At 56.0% G+C, this 16941-nt stretch overlaps 7 protein-coding genes across 7 annotated transcripts; 3 read left to right on the top strand and 4 right to left on the bottom strand.

Moving 5' to 3' along the window:
- Positions 1 to 238: 238 nt before the first annotated feature.
- Positions 239 to 1799, bottom strand: BDY17DRAFT_303120 (DnaJ domain-containing protein). The gene is made up of 2 exons (XM_033734521.1): positions 1295 to 1799; positions 239 to 1221 (listed from the first exon to the last, which is right to left on the bottom strand). Exons 1-2 carry the CDS (start codon positions 1578 to 1580, stop codon positions 410 to 412), a joined length of 1098 nt encoding a protein of 365 aa, XP_033586608.1. The 5' UTR covers positions 1581 to 1799; the 3' UTR covers positions 239 to 409.
- A 92-nt stretch (positions 1800 to 1891) lies between these two features.
- BDY17DRAFT_303118 (uncharacterized protein) lies at positions 1892 to 2784 on the top strand. Its single transcript, XM_033734520.1, has 2 exons — positions 1892 to 2074; positions 2133 to 2784. Exons 1-2 carry the CDS (start codon positions 1996 to 1998, stop codon positions 2465 to 2467), a joined length of 414 nt encoding a protein of 137 aa, XP_033586607.1. The 5' UTR covers positions 1892 to 1995; the 3' UTR covers positions 2468 to 2784.
- On the bottom strand, positions 2775 to 4868 carry BDY17DRAFT_312935 (uncharacterized protein; the record flags this gene model as incomplete). The annotated part of the gene is made up of 3 exons (XM_033735672.1): positions 2775 to 4372; positions 4424 to 4627; positions 4691 to 4868. The coding sequence occupies 3 exons, from the start codon at positions 4866 to 4868 to the stop codon at positions 2775 to 2777; spliced, it is 1980 nt and encodes a 659-aa protein (XP_033586606.1).
- A 920-nt stretch (positions 4869 to 5788) lies between these two features.
- Positions 5789 to 6504, bottom strand: BDY17DRAFT_327021 (uncharacterized protein; the record flags this gene model as incomplete). Its single annotated transcript, XM_033737604.1, has 2 exons — positions 5789 to 6290; positions 6350 to 6504. 2 exons carry the CDS (start codon positions 6502 to 6504, stop codon positions 5789 to 5791), a joined length of 657 nt encoding a protein of 218 aa, XP_033586605.1.
- A 1147-nt stretch (positions 6505 to 7651) lies between these two features.
- BDY17DRAFT_30530 (uncharacterized protein) lies at positions 7652 to 8549 on the top strand. Its single transcript, XM_033734847.1, has 3 exons — positions 7652 to 7842; positions 7919 to 8116; positions 8181 to 8549. The coding sequence occupies exons 1-3, from the start codon at positions 7818 to 7820 to the stop codon at positions 8456 to 8458; spliced, it is 501 nt and encodes a 166-aa protein (XP_033586604.1). The 5' UTR covers positions 7652 to 7817; the 3' UTR covers positions 8459 to 8549.
- Positions 8550 to 9578: 1029 nt separating this feature from the next.
- On the top strand, positions 9579 to 14864 carry BDY17DRAFT_303111 (uncharacterized protein). The gene is made up of 4 exons (XM_033734519.1): positions 9579 to 9958; positions 10028 to 14249; positions 14341 to 14489; positions 14551 to 14864. The coding sequence occupies exons 1-4, from the start codon at positions 9810 to 9812 to the stop codon at positions 14690 to 14692; spliced, it is 4662 nt and encodes a 1553-aa protein (XP_033586603.1). The 5' UTR covers positions 9579 to 9809; the 3' UTR covers positions 14693 to 14864.
- BDY17DRAFT_348631 (mitochondrial matrix Mmp37-domain-containing protein) lies at positions 14865 to 16898 on the bottom strand. The gene is made up of 2 exons (XM_033738146.1): positions 16717 to 16898; positions 14865 to 16659 (listed from the first exon to the last, which is right to left on the bottom strand). Exons 1-2 carry the CDS (start codon positions 16735 to 16737, stop codon positions 14947 to 14949), a joined length of 1734 nt encoding a protein of 577 aa, XP_033586602.1. The 5' UTR covers positions 16738 to 16898; the 3' UTR covers positions 14865 to 14946.
- Between the last annotated feature and the right edge of the window lie 43 nt (positions 16899 to 16941).

The following is a 16941-nucleotide window of genomic DNA, read 5'->3' as shown; positions in this document are numbered from 1 at the left end:
CGGAGGCAGAAAGACTCAGGATCGGAGTGAGGGTGTAATCATGGATGAACACCAGCAGTGGGCTGCACTACCATGCATGAAACAAGCTGCGAGCGATGATGGTGGCAGTGTTGCTGTATGCAGACGAGTGTTGACTCTTGTGAATTGAAGGTGTGGAGAGAAGCCGTGGGACGTCATGTCAATTCACCGCCGCCAAACCTTATCTCACTCGGCTTCTTCCGATTTCCAGGCGCGGGTCCAATTACTAAGCAGATATTCCATGCCTCCAATGTCCTACCACGAGCAGTCCGCGCTGCTCTACGGGACGAGATGTGTAAGAAGCAATACAACGAGGGTGGGATATACAAGTCGTTTCATTCAGGCCAAACGAAAAGTACTCTACAGCCATCCAACTCCCGCTAAAACGTTCTCAAGCCCAAACGCGATGCCCCGTCAACTCCTGCAGCTTCTTACAGCTTGACATGTCCATCCTCCTCGCTTGATCCAGCTTAGCCTGATCCGTAAAGAAGAAGCCATGCGCCTCGTTGATCAGTCGCGTCCGGGTGTTCTGCTCGATCTCGCACTCTGTGTTCAAAGTGCCCACGTAATGCCCTTCCGCCAGCTTGTCCAGATCCTTCCACTTTCGATCTGTATAGTCGGAGACGTCGGCGGGATTTACCCAGTAGGGAACGTGTAGTCGGTTCGAGGTGCGTCCGAGAGTGTGTGGTGGGAGCGCGGCGTCGAAGCGCAAGGTCGGCCCCGTGTAGGAAGAAGAGCCGCCGCCAAAGAACGAAGAGAGAAGCGGGATGACGAACAGGAGCAGGAGCGGCAGTAAGGACCGCAAGGCTTCCAGCGGGGAATGATTCCGGGGTGCGTCTTGATGATTGTGCGGTCGCCGTCGAGGATGCCCTCCTCCAAATTGGTGTACTCTGATTCCCGGCCCCCCTCCCATGTTGAACATGAAGCCAGGGCCCCCGAATCCTCCTCCCATGCCGCCGCCAAATGGTCCAAAGGGGCCGCCGCCCATGCCGCCACCGAAGAACTGTCGGAAGAGATCCTCGGGGGATATCTCCTCTTCGAACATGGGGCCACCTGCTCGTGCACCTCCACGTCGGGAGGCAAAGCCAGAGAAGGGGGAAGATGCGGAGGCAGCGGAGAAACGCGAATCGGGGTCGGTGCCGTAGCGATCGAAAGCCGCCTTCTTGTCCGCATCCGAGAGGATTTGAAAAGCACGGCTAACCACTGTGGATAGACGTGTCAGTATGAGTCTCATGTTACCCCAGACTCAAAGCCGTAGGGCTGATGCTAAACTGACTCTTGAAGGCCTCGTCTGCGCCCTGATACCCATTCTTATCCGGATGCGTCAACAAGCTCAACTTTCGGTATGCCTTCTTGATTTCGCCATCCGAGCACGTCGCCTTGACCTCTTCCAGCCCTAGTATGTCGTAGAATGCAGTGGGCTTGCACTTCTTCACCCGTATCACCGCCGCTTTTTGCTCGACAGTGAACGCGCGGCTTTCACTCCCATCGTTGTGAGTGCGGCTTTTGGCAGATCCATTGGGCGCGCCGTTGGGTTCTGCGCCCGACGCTTTGGCCGACATGGTGTGGAGGCGCACGCACTGAGGCGCTCGAGGGTGGAGTGGGAGATGTCAGGTGGTGTCGCGCGGAATGGCGGAAGAAAAATGGGGCTAGGCGGACAGTCTCCTCGCCCTGCAATGTGTGAGGGTCTGCACAATGGAGGGATCCTGGTATGTGATCAGTGACTCGATCCGCAGGGAATCGTGTTCTTCGCCGACATGTCTTCAGATTCTGAGGAAACGTGATAAGGTTGAGCGTGGAGATGTGGTGGCGGCAGATGCCACATTGCCAATTGCGGCAAGTCCGCGGCTGGACCCTGCACCGCCAACCACACCACTCTTGCAATCGTCTCCGTCACTCTGCCCTTCCGATCTCAAGGACTCTTATTGTGCTCATCAGTCGTTGATGATACGGTAATTGGGACCATACATCATCGCAATGCCCGGAATGCCGTCCAAGGCGCCTGCACCCGAAGAGGTCAAGCAGGGCTTTCTCCAATACGCTTCGGCATGGGGTGGTATGTTCTCCGCTCTCTTGCCTCCCTCACCTTCTATCAGCCTGCTAAGACGACACAGAACACTCTCTTCCTCCAACCTTGACAGCAACGCTCATCGCTGGCCAACATTTGCGCCCATTCCAAACGATCCCCATGCTCTTCCCTCCCATCCTCCTCTTCAGCAGCTACCTCAACCTCCAAGGCTTCCAAAAGGACGCCGCAGGCATCACATCGGCCTGGAGTGCAGCCTACTTGGTGCTGGCGAGGCGGCGGAAACAAGCCTTCAAGCAGAAATGGAGTGCACCGGGCTTGCTCCGTGGCGCAACACTGGCATTGTGCTTGATGAATGTCGTCAGTGGAGGGTTGGTCTTTGCCTTTAGCAAGAGAAAGGAGAGCGACGGGGAGGCAACATAAGGAGGAAAGGAGGCGTTATGGAAGGTTTGCGAATCACGACATATGGGTCTATACAAGGATGGTGAATCTGGCCATCAATTGCACCCTGATTGAAAGGCTGCATTGACTCGGCCAAAAAGCATCTCCCATCCGCGCTGCCAGCTCGTCTGCCACTTGAAAGCGATGTGCGACGCCCAGCCTCCCCTATCCCGCCGAGACGAGTCCGTGTAGCGATGCTCAAAGACGAAAGCTGTATGACGGATCTCCAGCCGAAGAAATAAGCCTCGCAGCGATGAGCGCCTTTCATTTCTTTGCAGACACCTCTTCGTTAATGAACAAACTCTACTCTCAATCCCTCCATTCCTCCCTTGGCCCTCCATTGCTCAACAATTTCCAAGAACGGGGTCATCCCTCTAGCCCACGTTCCCCCTGCAGCCATCTTCATGGCCTCTTCGGGCTTCAGCTTGTCCGTCTCGCCTTCTTGGTTCATATAGCTTGGGGTACAACCACCCAGACCAGCTAACGCCATGGCCCCGGCCAGGATCTCGTTGGCCCATGCTTCTTGGGCCTCCGCGGTCGGCTCGATGACTGGTCTCGCTTTCGCCTCACCGTTTGTGGCACCGCCGGATGATGAAGCCTTAGCAGCGTCAGCGACAGCAGTAGAGAGAATATACGCCACATGCGTGGCCGAAGTGTCCATGACGAAGTTGTAATTCGCCGTTACGCTGTTTTGTATCGCGCTGAGATAGAACATGTTCGGGAAGCCCGTCGCGCAGGTACTGTGGAGCGTGCGGAATTCCTTCTTGTCGGCCAGTTCTTCCATGTCAATGTTGTCGCGGCCTATGACCCGCACGTCCGCCTTGCCAGCGGGCGAGCCAAAGATAGGAGAGCGGAAACCCGTGCTCCAGATGATGGCATCGACGGGATATTCTTGGCCGTTGGCCGCGAAACCCCTCTCTGTCACGCGATCTAGCCCTTTGCCATCCGTGTCGATCAGGTGCACGTGCGAGTGATTGAAGGTGGGAAGGTATTCGTCGTGAAAGCATGGCCGCTTGCACCAACCAGGATACCACGCTTTCAGCTTTGCCGCTGTGCCCTTGTCATGCACTTCATGGTCAACTCGTTGGCGTATAGCCTCCTGTCGGGGGTAATCCATGGTATGGAGCTCGGCAATATGTTGTTGCACGTTGTCCATAGTCACCTGCTTCGGCGTCCCAATCAACGCGCTGTACGATGGCATCGACGTCCAGCCGTCACTGACAAAGTCGTTCGAAGGAGGATCCGGATGGTTCTGCACGAATGCATTAAAGTTGGCGTTTCGCGCGCGCCACCAGCCCTTTTCCTTCGCGATCTGGGACTTCCAAGTTGCTGGGTCGGTTTGGCGATTCCCTCGAACATCAACGGCCGCAGGCGTGCGCTGAACCACGTAGAGCTGATCGGCGTATCGTGCTAGATAGGGGATGGCTTGCACCGCCGTGGCTCCGGTGCCGATGATAGCCACCGTTTTGCCCTTGAGTCCGTGGAGTTCTGGATTCTCCTGAGTGCCTCCGGTGTACTGATAATCCCACCGAGCCGTGTGGAACATCTCCCCGTGGAAGTCTACCATGCCGGGTAGATCTGCAAGCTTGGGATTGTTGAGGACTCCGGAAGCAATGACGACAAAATCCGCAAAGACCTTGTGCTCGCTTTGTTGGCCTCCCTTCGGCTTCTTTGAAATTGTCGTATCCCATTGCTTCTTGTTTTCGTCCCACACGGTCTTCACGACGCTTGATTGAAACATGGCTCGTTCGTGCAGGCCGTACTTGGAGCATATCACATCAGCGTACTTTCTGATTTCCAGCCCAGATGCATATCGGTCTTTAGGCATGTACTCCATCTCCTCGAGGAAAGGGAGGTACACGTAAGATTCCACGTCGCACATCAGACCTGAGTAATGCTTAGCTGCATTTCATCGCCGACGTCGAGTCGCATTCTTACCCGGGTATCGGTTCCACCACCATGTGCCACCGAAACCACCGGCGGGATCGACGAGGAGTAGGTCGGCAGTAGTGAATCCAGCTTGCAGCAGTTTCACAGCGGCCTGAATTCCCCCCCATCCAGCGCCGACGATCAGGATCTTGGTGTGTCCACCGGTTTTGATTGGTGTATTGATTGGAGATCCTGATTCTATCCAAGGATCCTCTGATGGAAAGAACAGAGGCGTCAGTCACATGCGTTCTAAGTCCAACACAAGCAGGCCCATACCAATGAAGCGGCGATGCTGCTCGGACTGGTGTAGATCGATGTACTGCTGGTAACCCTCGGGCCTGAGTCGTTTACTGCGCTCCTTTTCGTATTTCGCTTGGAAATCGACAGAATTGGCCACAGCAGGCCCATTGAGGTCAGGAGCAGGCACATTTGCCTCTACGGCTGGTGATGCCATCTCTCGAGATTATCGGAGACGAAGAGCACAGTCAACAAAGGACAAAGGACTCGTCAAAGAAGAATGAAGGTGTGTGGGAGATGCGGCAAAGCGCTGCGAAAGCGTCGGAGCGGAAGTGTACAGGAATCGCGCCGCCTAGCTCATGTAGTTATATGTCTGTTTTGGGGGCGAAAGGCACTCAGCCTCAAGTGGAGACGATTGTCACGCCGAAGGACCGTGAGAGTCAGAAGTGAAACGTGCATAAGTTGCATAACCTGCAAGTTGGCCGGCGAGGACACCATAGGCTCGTGATTGTGTGGATCCGAGGCGCAACACTAACCCGGTTGCGTATCACAGCTGTACATTTAATTCGTATTCGGGCAGCATCAATCCTCAGCTGAAAGCTGGATCGGGGAGCTGAGATCATACCAGAGCTGATGCGGGTGTGCGCAGCTGAGAAGCGGAGACACGACGTGGTATAGTTGCCGATGCGTGAGTTGGGACGTCAGAGTGCATCCCGCCGGAGTCTGTCAGGTGAGATCCGGCGCAGTGTCGACGAGGAGGGCAAAGATCTTTGATTAATAGATATCTGTAGCTATCTGAGCGGACGCGGGCCATGAGCTTTTGGGTCGGCACATCGTGTACAGGATGTCGTCCATTTAGGCTTGTTCATGCAGCACCTCTTACCTCAGCCATGTGTAAGCACATGGCGTCGAGAAGGTCCCATCCTACGGCCACGCCATAAATGTCTGTCGCAAATGCATGTTACGATGCATCAGTGCCCGCATTGCGCCTTGTCGTCATGGCTGCCTGTAGAAGAGGCGGCATATTGGCCCTTCCCCCTACATGCAGCCCTGGAGGTGGGCTGAGGAACCACACCCTTACCCGCACGCACAGTTTGGCGACCAAGATGCTCCGCGACATCAGTCGGTGACCCCAATTTATTTCCCGCTCAACAATGCCTCCTTCTTCTCCCTCTCACTATCTTTCAAAGTATTCATCTCCTCCTTGCTCATGTTGAAACTTCCGCTGACCTGGTTGAACGGGTTCTGATCGCTCTTCTTGAATTCTTCGTAGATGAGCTCGATCTTCTGCTGCCGTCTCAACCCCGTATCACTTTTCATCTCCTCTAGTCGCTGTTCTTCGTAGGCCTTGTAGGCTGCTTTGAACCGTCTCTCCGGATGTCGGTCTAGCTTGTCGGTGTTGTTCGAGGTCAAGGAGAGTGCATCAAGGGCATTGTCGATGCCGGTGGCGTTGAGTGCGGCGAGCTCCTTCTTCGACGACGGCGCATCGAGCCCGGAGAGATCGAGGCCCTTTGCCTTCTTTACCGGCGGCTTCTTGCCCCCTGCTTTGCTGGGCAAAGCCGCCTCTTCCTCTTTCAGAAGAGCGTCCTTCTCCGCCTTCTTGCGCGCTGCCTCCTCCGCTTTAGCTGCCGCGGCTTCTCTGTGTCGCTGTCAGACAGTCTCTTCACTGCAAGGCAATCATTTCATGGCCATCCTCACGCTTTGCTGGTGTCTTTCGCACCCTTCTCCCACTGCTTCGACTCGTCTGCTGCCTTCTTCGCGTTGGCCACCGCGTCCTTCTGCGCCGCGGCTTCGGCCTTCTTTGCGTTGCCCGCCGCCTTTTTCGTGTTCTCGCCTTTGCTCTTGGGAGCCATGGCGTCGGTGTTCGAGGTGGTCGGGGCAAGTTCGTGACGGGATGCAAGTGAAAATGTCGGGCTCGATTCGCGCATGTGCGCCTCGACCCCACCAACCCCATTCCCAGACGCCACCGTGCGCTAAACGTCACCTCACCTTCCATTTCCTCACTCTCCTCTCTGCAATCCATCCATATGAGAGATACTTCTTAGTAGGATTCACAATATTCCTCTGTGAAACCCTCCATCAGATGCTAGCCACTGCGGTTGGCCACCGTTGCACGTGGATGCCCAGGTAAGGTATACCGAGCACGGTTACTTCACATGTGAACCTTCAGGCCTGCGGACAGCCATCTTGCCCTCGCTCGGTCTGTCAGATGTCCTGTATTGCATCACACGATCAATGTGTCACGTTACCCCAAGCGGAAAGTCCGCGAATTCGAAGTCGCACACGTCGCAGTCACCGAGTCTTGCCCGGCTCCTGGTCAATGTGGACAACTCCAAATGTTGCCCATATTTCTTGGGCATCATCCCTTTCAAGGTGCCCAAGAGAGCGAGTACAACAAGTCGAAATCGCTCGAGACAGAACATCATGTGCCTCTGGATCCAACGGGAATACTGTTGCGGTCACAAGTCTCCGCCAGAATTCCAGAAATGCCAGGCATCAGGACTTCACCCCAGCTGCCAGTCCTTCGACTCTGCAGATCCACCGACAATCTCACGCAAGTCTCATTGCTGTGGTCGGCGTTGCTGTAGCCGGGCGGTGTGGGACAGCATACGCAAGTGCTTCAACGCTTGCCAAGCTGTCCAAACATCCGACGTGGCCTTCCCCGCTGTCCTTAGCGGGAACTGGATGCTGGTCGATACGGTGATACGATGGCATCGTCTTTGCACTCCAGCCTCGGATGAGGAAGTCCTGGAAGCGCTGGATCTCTGGGCCACATCCTGAATGCTAGCAATAACGTACGGAACAATCTCAGAAAGCTTACGGGACCGTTGCATTCATACTCCGAGATCAAACGCTTCGCCGCTCTGCTGCTTCTTGAGATCATGCCCATGCTTACATCCACTCTCATATCGACAAGCAGGCTCCCGGCCTCGGTACAATGCAGCTGCGTCAGACAACGGGCGTCGTGAGACCCCACGCTGTGACACCTTTGCTCTTGGCAGCATTCCCTCTCGCAGGCTGTAAGGCATGCCGCCAACTTCGGAGTATCTTCCTCATATATGCAGCTAGAAGCACTGCGTGCCTTCTACAGCAAATCAACGAAGATCAGCAGCAAATGTTCTAAACATTCATCGTTCTGATCATCGCCACGTATCTTGCGGGAAACATGTGTCGCCCGGTAATGGTAACAGGTGAGGAGCCTTGCAGCTCTTGCAAGCGAGCTGTCGACAGGCACTTTGACTCCAGGCTTACAACTACGCGACACAGGCATATGTGGGCAGGTTTGTCTCTCGCTGCGACAAGTCGTATGGGAGGTCGACCACTGCCCACATCGCACTGGAATTCAGCCGCTCCAGAACCTGCCATGTTCGCAACTCGTGGAAACCGCAGTCAACATCGACGTCGACCTCTGCTGCTGCGACCTCTGCTGTTCAAAGATGTACCAGATTTTGTATGGTTCGTGTCGTCTGTACTCACTGGCATCGTCCATTCCTTGTCGCCGTTTGCTGATTGACACTTCCCGGCACAGATGTGTGCATGCTTCGGAAACAGCTTCTCACCAAGGCTGAGGGAACTGGGCAGCGGGATACTATCTTTTGGGCCGAAAGGGCAAATGACGAAGCCTGTATCGAGCTTGAAAAGCACCTACATTGCCACTCCCGCCGAGCGAGATGGCTAGCAGGGCTGCAGGGGATCCGGCTGGTCACCTCAGGCAGCCAGTCCTACCCTCCAGAAGACCTCGCCACACGACTTTGTCGGCGTATCTATACGCGGTGGTATAACCAGAGACTCCACGAGTTGCCTTAGTAGGTAGTCTCGCGAGGGTCAGTAGCATCGACATGCATGACAAGCAGGTAGATCATGGTATAGGTACGGACAGCAACGAAAGTGCATGCCCAAGTTCGCTCTAAGAGCATTTCCAATCCATATTGCAATGGTCAGGATGTATACCTCTATGCGCCTTCAAACTCCGGGGCACGGAGAAGGCCCCGCTGGCGGGACGAATAAGGTGCAGTAGCCGCGGTCGCTTGCGTCGCGGGCAATTTCCCCTGTCTATCAATTTGACGCACGCTTGCATGGGGCTGTCAAACGGCTGTCAAACGGCTCTGCCCTTGCTCAGCGTGCGTTTCTGCAAGGAGTGATCAGGTACTTCTACTGCATGTACATGGCGTTGTGATTGAACACATTTGGGCCGACGAAGGATGCGCAGTGATGCCATTGTGTGGCGTGGATCATCTCGTCACATGTTGAATACAATCCGCCGCCGTGGTATTCGTTTGACCGGAACGCTCTGCTCCGCCAGCCGGGGTGAAAGCACCACCATCCCGTCGGGCATGGAGCAGGTCTCTTGTGAAGACCGTGATATCCATGCCGTACCTGACGGCGAGTTTGCTGGCTGCGCGGCGACTGTTCCACGGATCCCTCGCCCCCACCCAGGTCTAGGCCGAAACAACGACCAAGCCACGCTGCTGGGCTATATGTGCCTGGAGGCGACTGGGTGGGTTTGGCGGAAAATCTTCAATCAAACCTGTGCCTGGATAGGGGAATTTTTCGGACAATAGCGTGTCGGGACCTGCATTGACTTTCCAACACCCCGGCGGAACCCTGGTCCGCCCGCCGCCTAAACGGCGCTAGGGTAGACTGTCCAGCCAAGTGCATGCGAGCATATGCCGTGGCCGACTTCGACATGGCTGCTTTTGCGAAGATGAATACAGCGGGGATAGGCTTCTTCGCGGTATGGGAAGGGAGCAGGGGAGAAGTTCATATCAACGAATTCATGCGAACCCACTAATTCCTGGAGAACCATCGCGCAACTCGATATTCATGCGGAAGCCACCATTGGAGCCTCACCCGCACCCCGGTCGACGCACGGCCCACACTCCATACCTCAGTCCGTGGTCCCTTCAGGAGTTCGACTTTGAGACGGCGGCGGGCACGACGATCACAAACGCAGCACCTCCCACTTCTCCTCCTTATTCCCTTCCGTGTGCATATCATATCTCCATATGTCCCGCCATCCCACCACCCCCTCTCTCCCTTCTCCCGTGCATCCTCCACTGCGGCATCCCATAGTACATGTTTCTGACTGAAGCCCTTAACCCTGGAGAATCCACCGCGGCGCAAGGCCGCTTTGTGGCGCCTGTCTGGTCCGCCCAGCATGGAGCCCGAAGCGCAGTATCACGACGAAGACGAGACCACCGAATCGGAGGGCGATGGTGAGCCTTCAATCGAATGCGAAGATGATCGATGTCGCGGCTCCGAGCCTCCCATCTGGCATTGTGTTGACTGCGACAGCTCATATTGCAGGTGCGCCTACTCCTTTCGCGATCCAACTTTCTCGTGATCTATACGTGTGGTGACTGACACTTATCGCAGCGAATGCTGGCCCCTTCAAGGCCCTCACAAGCCAAAGAAGAAAGGACGAGATGGTGTTCCCCATGAACAGACCAACCCGCAGATCGTTCGTGGACTGAAAGCAATCTTGCATCCCACGAGGAAGCCCGACCAGATCCAGAAGCTGCACGAAGAAGACGAATCGACCAAATGGTTCGGCGTCGCCCGCGACCATACCGGCCGACCAAACTTCGAAGACTATGGCCGTTATGCGAACCTCATGACGAGTATCTCGTCGCTTGAGGATCTCAACTCGCGCTACCCGCAGCTGGTTTCCTTCATTGGAGTGACGAACGCCGGGAAATCCACTTTGATCAAGATGCTGGTCCATCACGATGAAAAAGGCGACGGCGCCGCGAACTCCGCCATGTTCCCTTCGCCGGTCGTGGGAAGCGTGGTGAACGATGCCTTGCCGACCTCCGGGGATGTCCACCTGTACGCAGATCCCGCCACCCACGCCGACCAGCTTCCCATCCTCTATGCCGACTGTGAGGGATTCGAAGGGGGCGAAAGGACGCCACTCGGCGCCCGCTCACGAATGAGAGCCCGCTCGGACATCGCAAAGGACCGCAACGATCCCACCGTGCACTCCCGTCCGATCCATTGGGCCAACACAGAGGAATCACGACAACGAGAATTTGCCGTGACTGCCCTCTACCCGAGACTGCTCTACACCTTCTCGGACTGCGTGGTCTTTGTCCTTCGAAATCCCAAAACCTTCCAATCGGCTGTGCTCACGAAACTCCTGGAGTGGGGCGTGTCGGCGCTGGAGAAGTCTATCAACCAGCCTGCGCTTCCTCACTGTATCGTAGCCGTCAACGGCACCGATCCGGCTGTCGATGAGCGGGAATGGGATGTCAACTATGCCACGCAAAGCCTCCTCTCCACGGTACGAACCGCCCTGGATCCCATCGAAGGCGTCCCACGCTTCAGGGAGCTCGCCGAGCACTGGCGAGCCCTGGGCAAGCACATCTACACCGTGGAAGACCTCATCCTACACTACTACAGTTCCTTCAAGGTTGTCCGAATCCCCGCTCGGCCGCGATACATGACGATCCACGAGCAAATTGGAAAACTGCACGACACAATCAAGAAGAACTGCGAGGATTCTTTCCGCTCCAAACGTCGCGCGCGCATGCTCACCAATGCCGACGAGCTGAACACGTACCTCCAGACCGGGTTCGACCACTTCACCACTCATCTCGACATACCATTCAACTTCATGCAAGTTTCCCTCCTCCGCAACCCCATCCCAAATGACTTCGGCGGGCATATCCTTCAGCTTTGCACCACCATAAGCTCTCAACAACCAGTTCACCAGCCGGGCCGGGTGTCTTGGATGTTTGAGAAGCTGAGTGTCATGCTCGCCTCTTGCGTCCTCCTCGACTGTGCGCGTTTCCGGAAGGGTCGGGTGGACGAGCTGTTTGGGAATTACGAAAAGTTCTTCGATTATGCCATGGGCGAATACCTGGAACTCCATTATCCTTGTTCATACGTCAGCCCCGATGGTTCTCGTCACTGTCAGCTGGTCAAGGCTCGCCATCTGCCCAAGGGGCATCAAGACGAGCTCGGGATCATCGCGGCTGGCGACTACGAGGCTGCGTTTGATGCAACGTTTCTCCCACAGTGGAAGGCGCAATTACGAACGGCCATTGACGGCCTGCATCGGGATTTTTCGTACGAGCTCGAGCAAGCGTCGCACCTTGACGACATCAATGCCATGCCGGAAGAGAGAATCGCGTTGGATCTGCATGCAGAGTACCTGAACCAATTCTTCGAGGCGGTGGGGCCCGCAGCTTCGGTATGCAGTCATGCCACTTGCTTCTGCTGTCTGATGGATGTTCCGGAGCACCCCTTGCCCTGCGGCCATGTTTTGTGCACCGCATGTGCAAAAGCATACGGCAAACAACACAAATCAACACTGTACCTCAGCTGCTGTCCGCTACATTTGGAATCCACGAAATGGGCCAAGCCTGCGGTCATCAGATTCCGACCGGAAGGAGCTGGGGTGCGCGTCTTGTCTCTGGACGGCGGCGGAGTACGTGGAATCGTCCAGCTCGAGGTCTTGCACGCTGTCGAGCAATGCCTTGGAGGGCACATTCAAGTCCAATCTTTCTTCGATCTGATGGTCGGAACCGGCACAGGAGCATTGATCGCCATGTCACTTTCGGTGAAGGATCGCACCGTCGACAGCTGCTTGGACATGTTCATTGCCATGTGCGACCATGCGTTCACACCCCGCCTGAAAGGCATACCGTTCTTGAGCCAATTGATGCACGCCATTGGAAGCGGTCGCAAGTACAAGACGAAGCCACTTCATGCTGCTCTGAAGACTGCTTTTGGGGAAGAGGAGGACTTGTTCGGTTTCTCGAACCAGTTCCGCAGCGGCGCTCGAGTTGCCGTCACCTCCTCAAGCGCAACCGCAAGAGAATCGATGCTTCTTGCCAACTACCGTAGGCCCGACGATCCCAGTCCATCTTATGCATTTGAACGGCCGCACGAGCCAGATCTGGAGTTGAAGGTCTGGGAAAGTGTTGCGGCATCACTGGCCAACCCGGTCTACTTCCGGCCCTTCATCTTTCACGGCAAAACCTATCTAGACAACGGGTTGCGATCGCCAAACCCCGCGTCACTTGCCGACAACGAACGCAAGCTAATCTGGCCGGATGCGGGAGAGCCAGACCTCTTCCTGTCCCTGGGTACTGGTCAGAACCGAATCAGTATTTTGGAGAAGCTTGCACATCGGAAGGAGAACGGGTCTAGCGCAAGCATCGTTGACGCTGCACCGATGGACGACTCTCGCAAAGCGACCAAGAAACGATTCCGCCGAGCCGATGAAATTCTGGACGCCGAGCTCGCGTGGCAGGAATTCCGTGCGTCCGCGGTGGGAGTGAAGTCGGAGTCCAAAGGCAGGCGCTTCATCAGATTCAACCCGGACCTCGATAAGGAGCCTCCTGCACCTGACAGTAAGACCGATCTCGAGAATCTGCAACTCACCGTACGCAAACGATTGCAGACCGCGCACAGAGTGGCAGCCTTGCGAAACGTTGCGCATCGCCTCGTTGCCTCGTCGTTCTATCTTGAGATACACTCGAAGACCACGCTGGACAAGAACGAGCAAATGATCAACGGCACGATTGTGTGTCGATTTCAGGATAGGAGCCCCGAACTCCGCGCTCTGGGCAAAATCCTTGAGGAGCGACGGAGTGATGGGTTTGACCCTTACTTCCTCATCCGCCCCAGTGCAAACTCGCTAGACCTAGCCAGCAAACTGACGATCAAGCCGGAGATTACGCGTGAAATGAGCGAGAGTGGAGTCTTCGACCTGCCGACGATCTCCCTGCCTCTGCATGACGATGGAAAGATGTCGACGATCAATGTGTTCCTGTCGAGCCACGATGGCCTTGAGCCAGATGGGTTTCCCATCTCTGGCTTCCCTCGCGTTCTGAGCGGAGAGACTCCTTCGAAACAAAAGTCTCGACGGCCTATGCTCGACCGTCTCAGTTCTGACCAGGGCAGCATTCGGCACACGCTGACCTCGAGACATCTGAAACACGCCTCGACCGTTGACTCCGCCTCGATGAGCGGTGTTACGCTGACCAATCCGCGAGAGGACGCGTACGCAGAGACGATGAGCAAGTTCTCCTACGTGCCGAAGAATGGGCAGCTGAAGATGTCCCTGGCGGACCTCATCGCCCAGCACCAGAACACCACCGCCAATGGCCGACAGAGGACCAACCGCTTCTGGACGTACATCGCCCCCAACCACATGGCGCAGCATCCCGAACTGTACACGGAGGAGGACATCGAGAAATTCGCAGCCGCCTCCGACAACGCGACTACGTCCCAGACATCCCTTCAGACCACCTCGGTATCGACTCCAGGAACAGAGGGCCAGTCGTACGAGCTCGCGGCCGAAGACCCCCTAGCCACTCCGGACACGGAATCAGAGGCGCCGCGGCCGAGCACCAAGGAATCCATCCCCCCGATCCCCGACCAGCATCCCTTGCGTCAATCCTCTCTCCGAATGGACCCCCTCTCACAACCCCGACCCGACTCGCAACCGCGCGATTCCATCCCAAGCCACTGCGACACGCTCTTCGAAGAAGAAGACGACGAGGAAGAGGAGCACGCCGATCTCTCCAGCCGCTACTCGGCGTACAGCGGGCAAGAAGCGCTCGCAAAAGCAAGCCCCATGGTGCAGGTACGCCAGCGCAATACCATCGACTCGTTGATGGCCCTCTACAAATCCCGGGGGACAAATTAGTTGATCTTTTCTTTTGCTTGTGAGTTAGATGCCGACCGGGCCACTGCCGCTCCCCGAAACACACCCTTCGATCTCCTCCACCTCCTCCTCCATCTACCCCGACCCGCTGCCCGAAGCGCCCAGGATTGTCCCTTTGCCTTTTGAGGGCGCGGTGAAGACTGCGCTGCCGGATGCTAGGTGAGTTGTTCTCGTGGCGGGATGATACACCTCTCTTCCTCAGCTGACCATACGCCCATAGTACCCGGACGGCTCTCGACCGCTGGTTGACAGGGAGAAAGGCTGCGAACGTGGACAAGAAGAACGTGGTGAGCCCGATAAAGAGGAGGCCTGTGAGCACAGGAAAGAGGGACGGCAAGTTGAACGGGGTCCGAGAGGAATGAATGAGTAAATGAGGCCTTGTTTCTTTCTCTTCTTATAACGATGATGGAATCTTGACTTCCGCTTGGACTGTACATGGTTTTGTGTGTCGCGGGGCTTGATATACCACGGGATAGGACCCCGAATCTACCGATTTTGGATTGCATTGTCGCTGAATATGCAAGAGTGGCTCATATGCAAATTTCGTCGTGAGCATTGCTATCGACCTGGATCTATCGAGGTCCATGCAAAGTATGGTACTCCTGCAGAATGCTACTTACTCCTTTTTCTCTTTTGCTTCCCCATCCGACTTTGGCCCATCCTTACTGCTTGCCTGATCGTCGGTCGTCTTCGCCCCTGAACTCTCCTTTGACCGCTTCCTCTTGTCTTTGTAATACCTCCACGCGCGGCCCACGCCGGCAGTGAAAAAGCTCTTGATCGTTTGGCTGGTCGCCGGCCACTGCACGGTGCCCTGCACACACTTGGCCATGACACTGCTCAAATCATCCTGATCCGCAATTCGCTGCTCAAACTCCCCGCCTTCTCGGCGATTCAAGGGCTCCGACGTACTACCCACGGAATTGGCCTGCTCGACAATCTCATCAAACGCCGAGCCGGGGATCTGGAATTTCTTTCGGTATTGGTAGTAGAGCTTCATGCGGAAGGCTTTGGGCAAGCGGCGCACCATGTTGCCCCGCATGACCGGCGACATGGATTGGGTGAGAGAGAGGCCATCCTTGCCGCCTAGCACGTCTTCGTCGAGCTCGACGTTGGAGCCGGTGTGGCGAATGGCATCGTCCTTCTCCCACCCTGAGCCGGTGGGAGTGCGAGAGTCGGTGAAGTCGATGTTGGGTAAGTTTTCAATGAGCGGCACATATAATTGGCGGAAGCCTGGTAGCTGGGCGCCGACAATATTGTGCACCTTGGACATGTTTTCACTGGCGCCCAAACCAGGCACATAGACCATTCGCGGATCACCCATATAGGACAGACCAGCGATCTTCTCATAGAGTTGGCGCTCGGTGAATTTTTCGGGAAGCATTAAGAGGGCGGTGCGCAAGGCGGAGAGGAGGTTAATTTGATTGGCGAGTCGGATTCGGGGATCGTCGCGGAGGATTTTGACGGGTTTCTGTAGCCGTCCAGCAAGGTAGAGGGTGTTCCAGTCGCTGAGATCGTGGGCGAGAGTGTCGAGATTCACAACACCGTACTTGATCATCACGCCGTTGACGGTAATGTACGGGTTGAAATAGACGCCGGCGCCGAGTCGGTCTTGAACCCATGAAATGGCGGCGGAGCTGTAGGGAAGGTATTGTAGAGCCGAGTAGTGGTCGGGATGTTGAGTGAGGTTCAGACTGTGCCAATGCTGCGTGTGGCTGACGCCAAAGATAAAGTCCAACACCTTTGCGCCGCCCTTCTGCCACTCTTCCACTGCTTTGGGAGGGTTGGGGTGGGGACTGAGCAGTTTTGGATCGAGGCCTGCGCTGCCTTGTCCACTCCCTCCAACTTGCCCAAAAACACCGGAGCCGTAGGCAAAAGCATAGCGGATAGGAGCACGAAACTGCCAGAGGACTTGTCGTAGAGACTCTTTGAAGTCCTCGTTGATTTTGATGTGTTGGTTGTAGCCGAAGTATCGATGAGGGAGGTCGGAGAATTGTTTGACGTTGGTCAATTGCGGGTCATCTTCCCAGCCGGCGGGGAGGGAAAAGTTGGAGTCGTCGGCGGAGCCAGTGGTTGGTTCGGGGGAGGATTGGCTGGAGGAGGAGGGTGAGGTGGAAGAGGAACTTGATGACGAAGTGGTCGATGGTTGTGACTGCTGTGGTTGTTGCTGTTGAGCGGTCTGCGCACTTGTTTTCTGCTCATTCATCCGCGGAGTTGTGGACAGCAGGCGTAGAGAAGGAGTGTAGGCGGGCCGGTAATGCCAAGCTATCTGCCCGAGCATGAACGAGCCAGCGCCGACATGCGCGAGAGAGCGATGGGCCACCGAGTAGGTCTGTGGGAGAGATCAATCAGCCGTTGGACCGCAATGCGGTATTGATGGCATGCTTACGGCCAGCTTCGGAAGAGCCATGAAGGCGAGGAAGGGAAAGTGGATGCTACCGGCGCATGTTCAGGGTGGGGAAGAAGGGGAGGGTCAGAGGCAATGCGAGAGGAAGGGGGAAGAGTGCGGGAAGAGTGAAGTAGATTGCGAAGAAGAGAGCGAGAGAGGGTGAAGTTGTTGCAAACCGGCGGAGGACACGTGAAGCAGCTGCGGTCTCCATGCGCGTGCGTTTCA

This window comes from Neohortaea acidophila, assembly GCF_010093505.1.
Source record: "Neohortaea acidophila strain CBS 113389 unplaced genomic scaffold BDY17scaffold_10, whole genome shotgun sequence".
Classification (NCBI taxonomy): domain Eukaryota; kingdom Fungi; phylum Ascomycota; class Dothideomycetes; order Mycosphaerellales; family Teratosphaeriaceae; genus Neohortaea; species Neohortaea acidophila.
Note: the sequence above shows the minus strand (reverse complement) of the source record. Positions and strands in the feature narration are given on the sequence as shown.